A 14284-nucleotide genomic window follows, 5' to 3' on the forward strand; every position below is an offset into this window, starting at 1 on the left:
TAGAGCAAAGCGAGACTTTTCGCAGTAGATACGTTAAGACAAAAAAAAAAACATTTCAGTGTTTTCTTGCCAAACATTATGTGAAACAGCTCTGTAGTTACGCTTAGTAATGATAGAAAAAAAAATCTTCTTTAAAAATGAAATACATGTGCCATGTGGCTGCAATGGGTTGTTTTATATCATTTTGCTCTCTGCGTTTTTTTTTTTCGCTGCATTTCACTAGCCACGCATGCTCGAGCGACCATGTGCTGTTGGCGCTCAGCCTATAGGTGGGCCTGGTTCACCGTGTGCCACGTAATCTCACAAATTTGTTTTGCGCTCAGAAGACACCGCGCAAACTCACAAGAGGCAAGTTTTCAATCGCCCAAAATAAATGCAGAAAGAAAACTTTCCAGGCAAGGCATCCTGCACGCGTGGTTTTCGTTTGGAGCTGCATGATTAAAGCCCGCGTTTTTAAAAGATCCTCGACTAAACATACTCTCTCCTCTGCATCGAGTTTAGCAGAGCACCTCCCACCTGTCCACTGAAAAGGGCACAATGCTTCTCAAACGTTGCCGTGGAGTCTCAATGAAGCGGAGTGATCAATGCTGTCAAAGAGCGGCGCTGCCAACCACTTTCTCAAGCCGAAGTGGAGTGTTGACTGTAGGAACGTCCTAGGACAAGGGGGTACGCCACTTCACCACGAAACGCTTTTTAGTTCGAAGCATTCTATGCAAGATTCTTCGTACTTTGCAGTAGGCGTGTGGTTCACGTCTTGTTTCGTTTTAATAAAAGTAAACAATGTGTGACCAACGTTGGGATCAAACATAGGCTACTGAACACAAGAGCCCCGTGTTCTAACCATTAGGCCCCAATCGCACGCATACTTCTTTGGTTACAAAGCCAGCAAGCGCTTTGAAACGCTCAGCGCGCGCATGCCGTGTCAACTCCTCGTCTTCTTTCTACGTGACAGCTCGCGATCTGAGGTGCCGTGTTAGATTGAACCATCTCCGGGACCGGCCGACTTTCCTCAGTACTTTCTTCGGGGCGCGCTACGTGGAAGTTGTGCGACGTTGTAGCGAATTCACGGTCGGCCAACTTAATAATCCCGTAACATTTCTTCACCGCAGTGTAAATGCCATAGTCGTTTTAACAGACGCCACGTAGGCGTAGGTAGGCACGATTGCATAACACGTCGTCGTTGACGACGTTGCAATCTCTTTCGCTAAAGCTCGTAGAAACTTAAAAATTGAATAATGGGGTGTTACGTGCCAAAACCACTTTATGATTATGAGGCATGCCGTAGTGGAGGACTCCGGAAATTTCGACAACCTGGAGTTCTTTAACGTGGACGTAAATCTGAGTACACGGGTGTTTTGGCGTTCCGCCCCCATCGAAATGCGTCCTCCATAGCCGGGATTCGATCCCTCGACCTCGTGCTCAGCAGCCCAACACCACAGCCACTGAGCAACCACGGCGGGTCTCGTACAAACTACGTACCTATATGGAAACGAGCAGCTGCCATGTCGTAAGCTCCCGTAAAATGGCGGGCGTAGAAATCATGCTATTGCCGCCACACGCTCATCTCCAGCGTGTTTGTCGTCGTGTCGCAGTCGTCACAGGCACATACTCTCCTGACCCCACACCCACTACTACAGAATTCACGCGACCACTTTCGTCCATGTGGTATCACATTGTGGAACTCTACAAAATGCCAGTAAGGCAGGTACCTGCATGCAAAATGATTCGCCTAACATTCATTCCCACAGTGCATGGGATCTGCACAATTTTTCTTCTTCTGCAGTGTTTATTACAAATAGAAAAACAAAGCATACGTGCATGAAGCGTGCATAGCGCTCTCGGCCGCAGTGGTCACATATACACGGGAAGGAAATGCAAAAATGTTCGGGTACCGTACATTGCATGCACGTTAAAGAACCCCAGGTGGCCAAAATCAATCCATGGTCCCCCAATACGGCGTAGCCCATAATCCCATCGCAGTTCTCGCGCGTAAAATCGCAGAGTTTAGTTAAGTAAACAGGTACAGTCGTCCGTACAAGTGCAAAACAATTCCTCCACGGGACAATGAAAAAAAAAAAGAAGTTCTCTGAAAGAGAAGCAAACAGATACACATTATCAAAAGGGGATGCGCCTGAGAGAAAACATACCGGTACATTTTAATCAGCGAGCTTCTTACATATGAAACGGAGTATAACCATGTGTGGTGACCATATAGGTATACCTCAAAGAATGCACTTAACGCTATTTCCTGTTTTCCATATACGACTGCGCGGAACAGAGACTGACGTATGTATTTGTCAACTACAAAGCCGTCAACAACCGAGCTGTTTTGTTGTGCTTGCTTTCTGGCAGAGGACATTCTTAAGCTTGCGCTGTTACCACATGAGACACACGTCAGTTCCAATTGGTTTCGCAGCTACTTGCCATACCTTCACGTTCAGCCGTATTCACTTTCTGTTTATTTGTTTGTTAGTTTCCTTGTTTACGCTCACTGACTACAGCGTGGTCCTCAGCCTCGAGCTGAAATTTCGGTCTCCTGCACTGGTTCGAGCGCCTGACGCACAGCGTTTTTGTTTTTTTTTCGTCGTTCACAATGCACGGAGATCACGAAGAGGAGGCAGCCAGCTGCTCCGGTCCCTCCGGGCGCTAGCGGGCGAACCCGAACGCGTAAAGCGATTTTCGTAAGAGCCCTCGGCGATGCGGGCACGCGCGCAGCGAGCGGAAGCGAGTGCCGGCATTCGTGGAACCGGGATGAATGCAGGATTAGAGGCGACGACGGTGCGCTGGCGCAGAGCGTAGTCGAACCGCACGAGCAAGAAAGAGCAAGAGAACGAGGAAGTGGGCCCAACCGGCAAAGCCGATTCAACAAGAATGGAAGCGGCGAACCTCGTTGGGAGATTAGGTACGTGCAGCGGTAGTCAGACGAAATGAATTGGAATAATACTATAGTCTTCGCCTGGAGGGCGGAGAACCACTTTTTTTGTGTGTGTGTGCGCGATTGTCGCTCTGCTCATCCCTAAACCCAGTTACGGCAGGAATAGGAGAGGGAATGCAGTGCGTTCGAGTCAAAAAGTTCCACCACTAAGCCACTGTGTGAAGATCGACTTTGAGATCTTGGCGACGACTTGTGGGATTTAGCGTGAGAGACTTTAGCGTGATTCATACTCTGTCACAGGGTGTAAACGCATATAGAGACTGTAAGAATAGCCCTGCAAGTCAAGTTTTGAACAATCTATACAGACATGAAAAAACTAGCATGACTCGGTTTATCATTTAACTAGTAATTGAGAGAAGCGTTCTGGATGTGCGTGTTAAGGCGGATAATTGGCCACGGATGTCGGACTCGCCGAAACGGGATAAGCAGTAATGTGTGGAAAGCATTATAATTGTTTTCCTTCTACCTGCACGGTAGAAAACAGTGTTCAGCTAAACAACCGGTGTGCATCTGACACAGAGCTCTTGGATAGCTTACGCCTATAGAATAAATATGTTGCTGTATGTTCACCTCGTTTACGAATGCTTTGCGTGCTAATTTGACCCTCAAGAAATACCTGTATACTTTAGTGACTCCTTAGGCAGAGGCTTTTAACACAAGGTCAGGTCACATAAAACACATAACCTCAACTAACAAATGTGGCCCATACTGTAATTTTATTCTCCGGCAACGTTTTTCACTTCAAAAAATCTTTGAAAGATTATTACCTGCCTGCTTTACAATGTGGGTGTGGACCATGGGCCTATGGTATTTTGGAGACATTGGCGCCGCCCTTTTTACATTATTATGTCACGCCTAAACAGGCCATTTCCATAAATCGGTCATCTACGATGTAGTAGATAATGTTGGACATCCTCATCAGCATACACAAAAGAGCCTGGCGAAGTACGACGAAGACATATTTAGTATAGAAAATGTTTCGTGAAGGTGGTTCCAAGTAGCAAACAGTGAATTAGAGCTAAAAAGCATCTGTTCGTGTCAAAATTGAGTCAAAGTATCGAATATGTACGAAATTTAAGGCAAATGTCAATCTGCGATACTTGTGAAGATCCTCAATTATGGTCAAACTGCGGTCTCTCGACAACTACTGGCTAACGCCCGTATAAAAATGTGGCACGGTTCACCTTGTTCTCATTTGTTTTTCGGGCTTTTCATTGGCCAAGAATTCATTGGAGCTCTAGTATTACTGCCAAAGCAACTAATTGCTCCACATGAAGTTGGCCTTGTCCGCCCGTCCCATCCATCCATCCATCCATCCATCCATCCATCCATCCATCCATCCATCCATCCATCCATCCATCCATCCATCCATCCATCCATCCATCCATCCAATTACACTAACGACGACTGCATTACCGACGACGCACAACAAGGATTTCTTGACGACATCCGACGGCATCAGACGGCATCGTCGCTGCCACATCGTGTCGTAAAATGAAACTCCGTCCCAACCGACTTCATTGGGACTTGAGCCCATGCAAGTCAAGCAATCTACGTTTGGGAGACAAGCACGCTAACCAAAGAGCTATTGCACAACAACGACGTTGGGCAGTTCGGGCAAGGCTTTGCGGTGCACACAGACTGTGAGACCAGTGACAGGTCAAGATGTATTTTGGAGGCCATAAGGAGAAATATTGCACTGGACGTGATTACAGTATGTGCAGCGCATGGATATTGATTTTGAGAAGATGGCGATGTGTTTGCGAATGATTCTGCGTTGTCATGCTCACGAAACCAAAATGTAGCGGCACAAAGAGACGTACATGGACTTCAAAAGAGTGGGATTTTCGGTCAATTGGTGATACATATTTGATTATGGTGAAATGTGATAGGCGGGAGAAATTAAGGCGGGACAATTGGGACAAGAGCTACTGGCAAATGTCAAGGTTTACTGAAAAATTTCGCTGCAGCAGAACAAAGCGCGCACGCACCGAAGGCACCCCAAAACTAGCAACAAAAAGAGCAGGCGCAAAAATGAGGCGATACAACAGAAATTGCAAATTATGGGTGACCAATCTCTTCACGAAACGTCGTAATTGGGAAGCATACGTATGAGCTCCACTGCGCACAACTGCCTCAAACACATAAAAAACAAAATAGAAGTAAATTAGCCAGTTTAGCGGTATGGTATGGTATGGTAAAACTTTAATGAAGTCCTGCAGGTCGTGAGTCTTCACGAAGCGGGCCGCTCCCACGTGGGAACCGGAAGGCCGAGCCTCTCGGCCGCATCGTGGGCCTGCTGGACAGCCCAGAGTTGGTCAGCCAGAAGTGGGCTGCGGAGAACCGCCTCCCATCTGGCCGAGCTGTTAGCGATGATAGAGTGTGACCGGGCACACCGCCAGAGCATGTGGTCTAACGTGGCTATTTCTCCACAATCGTGGCAGGTAGCATTGGTGTAAATATCCGGATAGATTTTATGTAAAAGCGACGGATTGGGATAGGTATTCGTTTGTAGTAGACGGAGCGTTAATGCTTGAGCTCTATTGAGGCGCGGATGAGGAACAAAGTAGGTTCTACGGCTGAGATAGTAGTGTTTAGTAATTTCGTTGTAGGAGGAGGGCGTGTCCCTGTTCTCTGGGAAGTCGGCTTCCGATGGGTCGAGGGTAGCGTGGTGGGCAAGTTCACGCGCAGCCCCGTGAGCCGACTCGTTGAGGTTGGGAGGAGCACCCTTTATCTGACCCTGGTGTGCGGGAAACCAATAAATGAAGTGGTGCGTGGCTAATCATAAATCGCGCATTGTTTGAAAGTGCCACCGCAGCCATGCTAACGCACAAATCAGATCAAGAACTTCCTATCAACACCTCTTACAAAAGCTCACCTTATAGTTTTGTTTTTCCACGGCCTACAACTTCCGCATTCAACCGCAGGTAGCGATATCAACTTTTGCAGTGTAAAGAAATAACCCCACCTTTCTATAGAATTCAGCAGGCTTAAAGTGCTGTCGCAGCCTGTGGTTCAGGCACTGGCCAGTCTGTCCCAATTAGAGTACGACCGCAGCTTAAAGGAATTATGTACATGGCAGAAGAAGCGCACGGGACATACTGATACTCATGTTTCGTTGTGCACTATTTCCTTACTTGGCATCGCGTGATGCGTTTCCGCAGTTGTGCCAACTTACATGGCGCAGAAAACACAAGATCCGCCCCATGCTTCCCTGCAGATTTCTTTAAGCTGTACGAAACCTTATGCACCTATTGCACAACTCCGAACAAATGCCTCTTCTGCGGGGTTCCTACAACACCTATCGCAGGCTCTTTGCGCAGCTGATTAAGCAGTGTTTCTGAAACAACTTGAAGGAGCAGGCGTAGGAGACTAGGGGCGCTATAACGCAATACTATTCCAAACTTTTCTATTCCAATTCTGCAATCAGCCCTCCGCGATTGGTCAAAAACGTTTTTGAACCACCCCCACTTCGTCTATCTATCACGCGACGTCAGGAAAACCACGATAGCTCCCCATCTGATATAACGTGTACGCACTGATTACGCATCTTTGGACCAAACAAAAAAAAATAGTTATTTCTGATTCGACGCCTTTTAGCCATTAACCCTCGACTGTTGGTCAAGCGGCTTCGGGTTGCACCCACTTGACCTGCCTGTCACGCGACGTCACAAAACAGCAAAAACTCACTACGTCAAAGTGACGTGTACGCGTTAAAGAGCATTAATATGCCGAACGAAACTGAAATTTTTTCTGAGTAGGTGCAGGCTGCCCGGTTCCGAAAGGAATAAAAGATGGCTGCCACCGATCGGTCAGGCACTGGCTACTCGCCCCTGCCGGTGATTATGGGTTTATTTGCGTACAATAAACCTTCTTGCGTGGTCGTGTAACGTTTTCAATCTCTTTCGGCACGTTTACAACTTCGCTCAGCCAACTTTTCTTTGCTGGGGATCCTTTTTAGCGGCATTCTTAACCTTCCGTAGCATGCCGCCGCGATTTTCGACCAGCCACCTTAAGCCAAGTAAGAGAAAGCGGACCAATCGCAGACGCCGGCACCACCCTCTTCATCCGGTTATCGATTTTCACTGCACTGGCTCGGCCCCATCGAATCCCTCTCCCCTTGGGCCTGCTCCTCGCCTCTTGTCAGCCAATTAGATAAGACAAGCTGCTAACTGCAGGAAATGTTATTCGTTTTTAAAGCAAACAAAACTGACCTCCTATAAGCGACGAGAGCGTTTGATTGATCTGTTCAGGCAACCCTGCTGGAAGCCGCCCGATGCTTGCGTCGGCGGTTACGCAAATTTGACGTCAGGAGATTGGAATAAAAACATATTGAAATAGTTTTACGTTATAGGGCCCTAGCTTGCTTAAATTTTGCTACTTGGTAACCAGAGCTTTCCGTTATCTTGTGTGGGCAGGGCTTCAAAAGAGTAGACCTGGAACACGATTTTGCGGTTCTACTTTTAACCAGCTTCGAATGTTAGGAATCGAAGTTTACAATGGCTTTCTTGGTTTTCGGAAAACACGGGGAATGCAAGAGACGAAAATTCAAGATGGTGAGCAAAACGAGAACAAGGTGAAAGCAGGCGTCAACGTTCCGACAAGTGGACTTGTCTTTTTGAAGATAACATATGCTCTCCTCGGTAGAGTATATAAGGTACGCTTCTTCTAAAAGGAGGAGAGGGTAAGGGGGATGGGCGAGGCAATGAGCGAGGGTGTGTTAGCGGCCAGGGGGTGGAATTGAAAAGAAAGGTATGCTACGGGACGTCGGTGGAGGGATGTGAGGTAGCACCGTGTGTCAGCCGGTGGACGTGTCACTGTGGGTTCCTCTTTATGTGGAAGGGGCCTGGACGACAACGACGGGGGAGGGAGTCAGAACGAGTCATCGTGTTTAAAAGTATGAAGCCTCTAACATAGCAACTGTCTCCTCTATACTATGGCGTAAATGTTTATTTACACAAAGCATCACAGAAAAAATGGCATTCAAATTGAAAGGCCATCCAAAATACCAGGCTGCAGTCCTGGAACGTTGTTCTACTGCACAATTCAAACAAAAAATGTGGCTTTTTAACCACTGCTTAACTGTTTAACCACTGCGAACACGAAAAGAAAGATTAAAAAAAAGATATATGGACATGCAATTGTGAAGAAAATGTCTTATAAATCTACCTATTTGAACAAAATAAATAACCCTGTTTAGACAAGGGGAGTCTTAGAACGCTAACGTTTGTCCATGTATCCACTTTCTTTTCCAAAACGTGCATTACTGTCATACGCAAAGGAAGTTATGCACATCAGAAATAAAGAAAGCTCTGAAGTTATGTATTCTACACTACCCTTTCTGAACTAGCACAAAATCTGAATACCTTTTACATTTTACAATAAACGTTCGATTTTACGGCGAAGCTGTTTATGGCTGGCCTTCTGCGAAGTTTTCATGTACGCCAGCAAAAAACACTCTCTTTCTCGTTGTTCCAAGCTCGTGCGTGCTTAGTTTCCTTTCCGCTCTCCCGGGGTGGCGGGTACGTCGCACGTGTGTACTTTAATCCTGTGCGTGGCTAATTTTCTCCGGCTCCCTGGAGCACAATAATAATACTAACAGCTGCCGAGCAGCGCATTTCATTGAGTCTAAGCCATCGGTCGTGCATAGATTTGACTCTAGCTGAGACCGTGTCCAACGTGGTACCCGAGCCGATCAGTGTGTACCATAGCAGCCATCGTCATCACCATCACGACGAAAAAATAATTACCCACCGGTCAAGGCAATAAATGTGGGCCCGTTCCTTTCATCACGATGACCACACATCAACACAATGTGTTCGTACTTTGTTCAAAATTATATGTTAGCTCTGTGTCGTGTGCTAAACAGCTTCGCTGGTCATCCGTCTTCGCAGAGTGGAATCGCTCTTTTTTTTTTTCGTTGTGACTTTACATAATACCTTTATATAGAAGCACACCCTTACTACTAAAAACCGCCCTAACCCCTTGAGTGCCTTCCAGTTACGCGTAGTTTGTGGACGCACAACTTTCAGAAATAAGCAGGCAACTGAATAAAACAAGCAACTAGGATGCTGTTCTTGACAGGGAGAGAATGCAAACGAGCTCAGGGCCGAAGGAATCGCTGAAGTCTGCAATATTTTTTATGTGACATGTTGAGAAGAGACTTCAGTCAGGAATAACAATAAACAAGCGCTTGTATTTACCTCTATCGCTGCAAGGTAAACAGCAGTCATGGACAATCTGGTTCTCTTCGTATTCGTTGGGCCCACCTCGTACACACCTAATAACTCGCACTTTCCCTTCCCTTTCTTAGTTGTTTGATGAGAAAATTCACATCATGGGCTTACCGTTGTCTTGTAAGTTTCGCACACTAATGCGGAATCCTGCGAAGTTATGTTAAAATTATTGAGAGTGGATAATGACATGTGAGAGAGGAAGAGCGAGAAATTATTTGAAGGAAGGCAGTGAGGTCGACCTGATATAGCCAGCTCTAGCCTGCTACTCTACACAGGGGGAGGTGTGCAACGGGTACGTAAGGATTAGATGTGAGAGTTGATTATGACATGGAAGGAGGATGCAAACGATGAAAGCAAGTTGATTATTCTCATAGTTATCGACGAAGTCCAAAAAGTCATCCAGAAGTGTCACGCGCCTTACAGTTCATGGCTGGAATCCCGGGTCTAATTAAAACTTCACAATAACGCGCAACGAAGGAGCTTGTGTTTGGACTCCTCCTGCGTGAGCAGCACGGGTGCCCAGAAATGTCTTTAAATTATGTAAAGAGCAGCGATAAGCGTCTCCAGTACGGCGGGGACATGCACGACGTTTTTGGTGGGCGGAGTCTGGAGACCGCAGAAAATCACGCGCATTGAATGTGGTAGGTGATTCAGCATTTTTTCTATGATTTTCTTATTGTTTTTTCGGCTTCTTGCTTGCTTGTAGAGCCGTTGGCTTTACTAGCCTACTTTGCCAGACCTCCAAGAACAACTCAGACTGACCTATTGTGCCACTTCATGTACAGGGCACGTTATTACCGCCCATATATAAGAGTAAAATTTCTGCTGTGATTTAGTATTTTGTGTGAGGGAGCTTACTTTTTGTTTTCGTCCTCTTTGTCACGGCAAAATGTGCGCGTGGAAGAATTAGTTTGGCAAAAAGTGTTATTTATGTCCCTAAGCGCCCCATAACAACACAGTGACTATGAGGAACGCCGTACAGGACGAATCCGCAATAATTTTGTCCAACGGAGATTTTCTAACATGCAACTAAAGTGCAGTGCACTGGCCTGTTGACATCGCGCCCTCCTCCCGTGTTCACCCGCACAAAGTTATAGCCACTGTAGCACCGCGGCCGCTACATCTAAAAGGCATTGTGCAAAAACTGTTGCGGGAAGCAGAAGAATTTGCCAGTCGTACTCACCGGTGATGATTGTCCTTCCAGCGGTGGTGCTGAGGTGGCTCTGGCCAGTGAGCACATTCTGCACTTGGCACCGATAGGAACGCTGACTGTCGGCATTCTCCACGTTGCGCACAATGAGCTCGCCCGTGGGAAGCATCAGGTAGCGGCTGCCAAGGCCTGCACGATGGGTATTTCCAGAAAACCAAGCAAATGTGTTCGTAAAGTCATTTTTTGTGGCTTACAAATGAGTGCGACCTCTCCCTGTCTGGCCGTAACTTAAAAGAACACTAATGTGGGCCCAACTTGTTTTCATTATATAATAGCTCTTTGACGTTCCTGAAGTTATGGCACACAATTACCTTTCTGACGCGATATTTATGTTTGCTCGAATTACAGACACATAAGAACAAACTTGTACTTGCATTTGCGTCTTTCCACTTCTGTAGTTTCCACTCCAGCTTTGTCGCACAAAAAGCAGCTATTGGCAATGTGCAGGGAAGTAAAATAGTTGGTGTTCCCACGGTTTCTAATAAAGCGTAAGCAAATATCGGGAAAACTGCAGTAACATGGCGTTGTATTCGGATTCAGTGATGCCTGAATGCCCGTTCAAAAAAAAAAGAAGAAATACAAATTCACAAACTTGAAGACTAGAAAAATAAATGTGTGTAAATTATTGCAGAAATTACAGAACAATATATTAAATATAAACGACGTTTTAAATGAATTTGTTCATTTTGTGACGCGAAATGGGTTTCAGTTCAGTCAGCATAGGGGGTGGATTTTTAAGTTCCTATGTAACGAAAATATGTAACACTATTCTCCCTTATATATTTCCAACTTAGCGGCATAATTCAGCAGTGCCTTCGTTTACTCAGTGGGAGTGGTTGTGTTTGAGCTAGCTCGCTTTACTATAGCTGGTATAATCCATCCAACCAAACCTTAGCTCATCTGGAGCTACAAGGCTTACGAATGTGCAATTTGTTGCAGGTATTTGACAATTTCTTGGCTGTGGCGCCTCCGCGTTGGACACGTAGGGTCCAAGAGACCCGGACAGCAAGACAGAGGAACGCCAATTCGCGCCTACCGCCTTAATTCGCGCCCGCCGCCTATCGTAATTTAAGCATGTAAGCCTTGTAATGCTTCAATAAACGTCACTTGTGTATTTTATTACGTCTTATCTGTACCCTTATGCCCTTACAAACTCAGCAGTAGGCACAACACGTTTCACGTTCTTCACTGCGGCTGCACCTTCCGATAAAGGCTACCCGATATTTTGTTTCTTCTTTTTCTTGGAACAGTAAATATAAAAAAAAAAACGAATGTTCCTGATAGCCTTGCTACGCCCTACTCAGGTGGCATTTTGTAAGATCCTTAGGTTACCTGCGAAAAACCGCAATTTGCAGGTAGCTATAAAAAAATCATTAGCCATTTCACTCTGTGAAAGTGGACGACCAGCGAAGGTGCGCAGCACACGGCATAGATGTCACACAGAATTTTGAACATAGGCATGAACACATGTACGTGGCTCCACGTACAGCAGCTGTCTTGACTTGGCTTTCGTCTCACGAAGCCTAGTCAGACGTCCAGGGTGGTTTGCGGACATAGAGACGCACGGAAGCGACCATATCCCCACGTATATCAAGATCAGAGGATTGACCGCCTCCAAAATACGGGATACGATCCAAAGAGTGGACTGGCCTAAATTTCAGTCTATTATGGAAGAACACTGCGACGCCAATCCATCTTTCGACTTGGAAGAGGCAATCAAGAGCGTGGTGCAAGGCACTATGCGTACTCTAACATGCTCCTCGAAACTTAATGATTTTGATGTGGAACTAGAACGACTTCGAGCAATCCGACGACGTGCCGAACGAAGATACCGACGTACGAAAAGAATGGACGATCTACGGACCGCCAGGCGCACGCAAAAGAAGATACAGCGCCGGTTAGACAAGCTCGAATCGCAACGTTGGGCTGCCTTCTGTGAGTCGCTAGATCCACGCAAGCCTTCATCGCAACTATGGCGAACGGTGCGCGGACTGCGGACACTTCCCGTACAGCGATTCCCATTCAAGGCGCTTGCCCTCTCTCAAAAGAGATCGGAGATTGACGTGGCAGAGGATTTCTGCGCCACATTATCCGGCCAACTCACAGCTACCAACATTCCATCGCCTTCGAGCAGCTGTCCGCCACCACGTGATCACCGGTTGGATCTACCATTCTCGATCCACGAACTTAAGGCAGCGTTAGCTTTGTGTAGCCGCACATCAGCGCCAGGACCTGACGGAATTTCCTACCGAGCTCTGTGTCACTTGGGGGAGCGAGCGAGAGGAGTTCTCCTTGAGGTGTACAATGAATCTTGGAGAAATGGCACGCTACCAACAACCTGGAAGACAAGTCGCCTTGTTCCACTGCTGAAGCCTGGTAAGTCGCCGTTGGAGCTCTCATCATATCGCCCGATCGCTTTGGCGAGATATGTGGGCAAAGTAATGGAGAGGATGGTCCTAGGAAGCCTGGAGTGGTACTTGGAGTACCACAACACCTACCCAGATGCCATGGCGGGCTTCCGACGTGGTCGATCATCGATCGATAACGTCGTCGACCTGGTGACCTACATTCAACATGAGAAATGCCGTAAGCGTCTCTGCGCATCCTTATTCCTCGACGTTAAAGGGGCGTATGACAACGTTACGCACGAAGCCATCCTCTCTGCTTTCGCAGAGGTGGGAGTGGGTGGTCGGATGTTTCAATGGATACGGAGCTATCTATCCATGCGATCCTTCTTTGTAAGCACCGAGGAAGGCCATACTTCTCTACATTATAGCTACCGCGGCGTCCCCCAGGGCGGTGTACTTAGCCCCGTGTTATTTAATCTAACACTAATTGCTCTCCTTGAGCACGTACCAACCACAGTCAGGCTATCAATGTACGCGGATGACATCTGCATACGGACATCTGCAGTAACACGCCTACAGTTGCAAGCGAGAATTCAGAGAGCCGCCACACAAACTGCTATCTACCTCCGTAATCGAGGCCTGGAAATTTCCTCCGAGAAATGCGCACTAGTGCCATTTACGCGCAAACCCATGTCAAACTACAGTGTAATGATAAATGGCCAAATAATACGACGGGTCCGATCGTACAAGTTTCTAGGTGTCATAATCGACAGGGACTTGTCATGGAGCCCACACGTATCATACGTGAAAAAACGGTTGACAGGCATCTGCCACCTGCTCAAGTTTTTCGCTGGCAAGACCTGGGGAATGTCGCCTAGTGCCATGTTACAACTGTACAGGGTGCTTTTTCTGGGATTTCTGCGATACAGCTTGCCAGCAATAAACAACATAGGCAAAACGAACCTACGCACAATACAAAGTCTTCAGGGTCAAGTGCTCCGGATCTGTCTAGGCCTGCCTCAGAGTGCTTCAACAGTGGCTACGATAGCAATCACTAAAGACCACCTTGTGAAGACCCACATTGAAATTGAAGTACTCAGGACCCATATAAGGCATCTAGCCAGGACTCCTCGTCACCATTTAGCCTCTCTACCAGCGGACAGGCCACACACATCTTTCAGCCAAACGATAACTGCTTATGATGAATCATTGCCAGCTTGTTTCACTCCGGCTGCGAGACCTTCGATCCCTCCATGGTGCCTCGCTCAGCCAAAAATCAACCTCGCAATACCTGGTATCTCCAAAAAAGCTGATCTGTCATCACCAGCCCTTAGACAGCTCACGCTACTATATTTGTACGAGAAGTACCATGGCTCTACGCATATTTACACTGATGGATCTGTCCTTCCAAGCAGCTCCGCGGCGGCAATCGTCATACCTGCGAAAGCTACAACAATTAAATTTAAGACGACCCACGCGACAACATCGACGGCAGCAGAGCTCGCAGCGCTCTTTACTGCCCTTCATCACATTGGTGATGAACCGCCACACAAAT

At 46.9% G+C, this 14284-nt stretch overlaps 1 protein-coding gene across 2 annotated transcripts in view; it reads right to left on the bottom strand.

Annotated features, from left to right (window-relative positions):
- Positions 1 to 14284, bottom strand: part of LOC126536430 (cell adhesion molecule Dscam1-like) — a 200195-nt gene that overhangs the window by 73629 nt on the left and 112282 nt on the right. For both annotated transcript variants that reach the window (XM_050183389.3, XM_055074007.2), the window contains exon 3: positions 10355 to 10510. In XM_050183389.3, coding sequence (XP_050039346.2) covers positions 10355 to 10510 — 156 coding nt within the window. The remainder of the gene's footprint in view (positions 1 to 10354; positions 10511 to 14284) is intronic.

This window comes from Dermacentor andersoni, chromosome 4 (genome assembly GCF_023375885.2).
Source record: "Dermacentor andersoni chromosome 4, qqDerAnde1_hic_scaffold, whole genome shotgun sequence".
Taxonomy (NCBI): Eukaryota; Metazoa; Arthropoda; class Arachnida; order Ixodida; family Ixodidae; genus Dermacentor; species Dermacentor andersoni.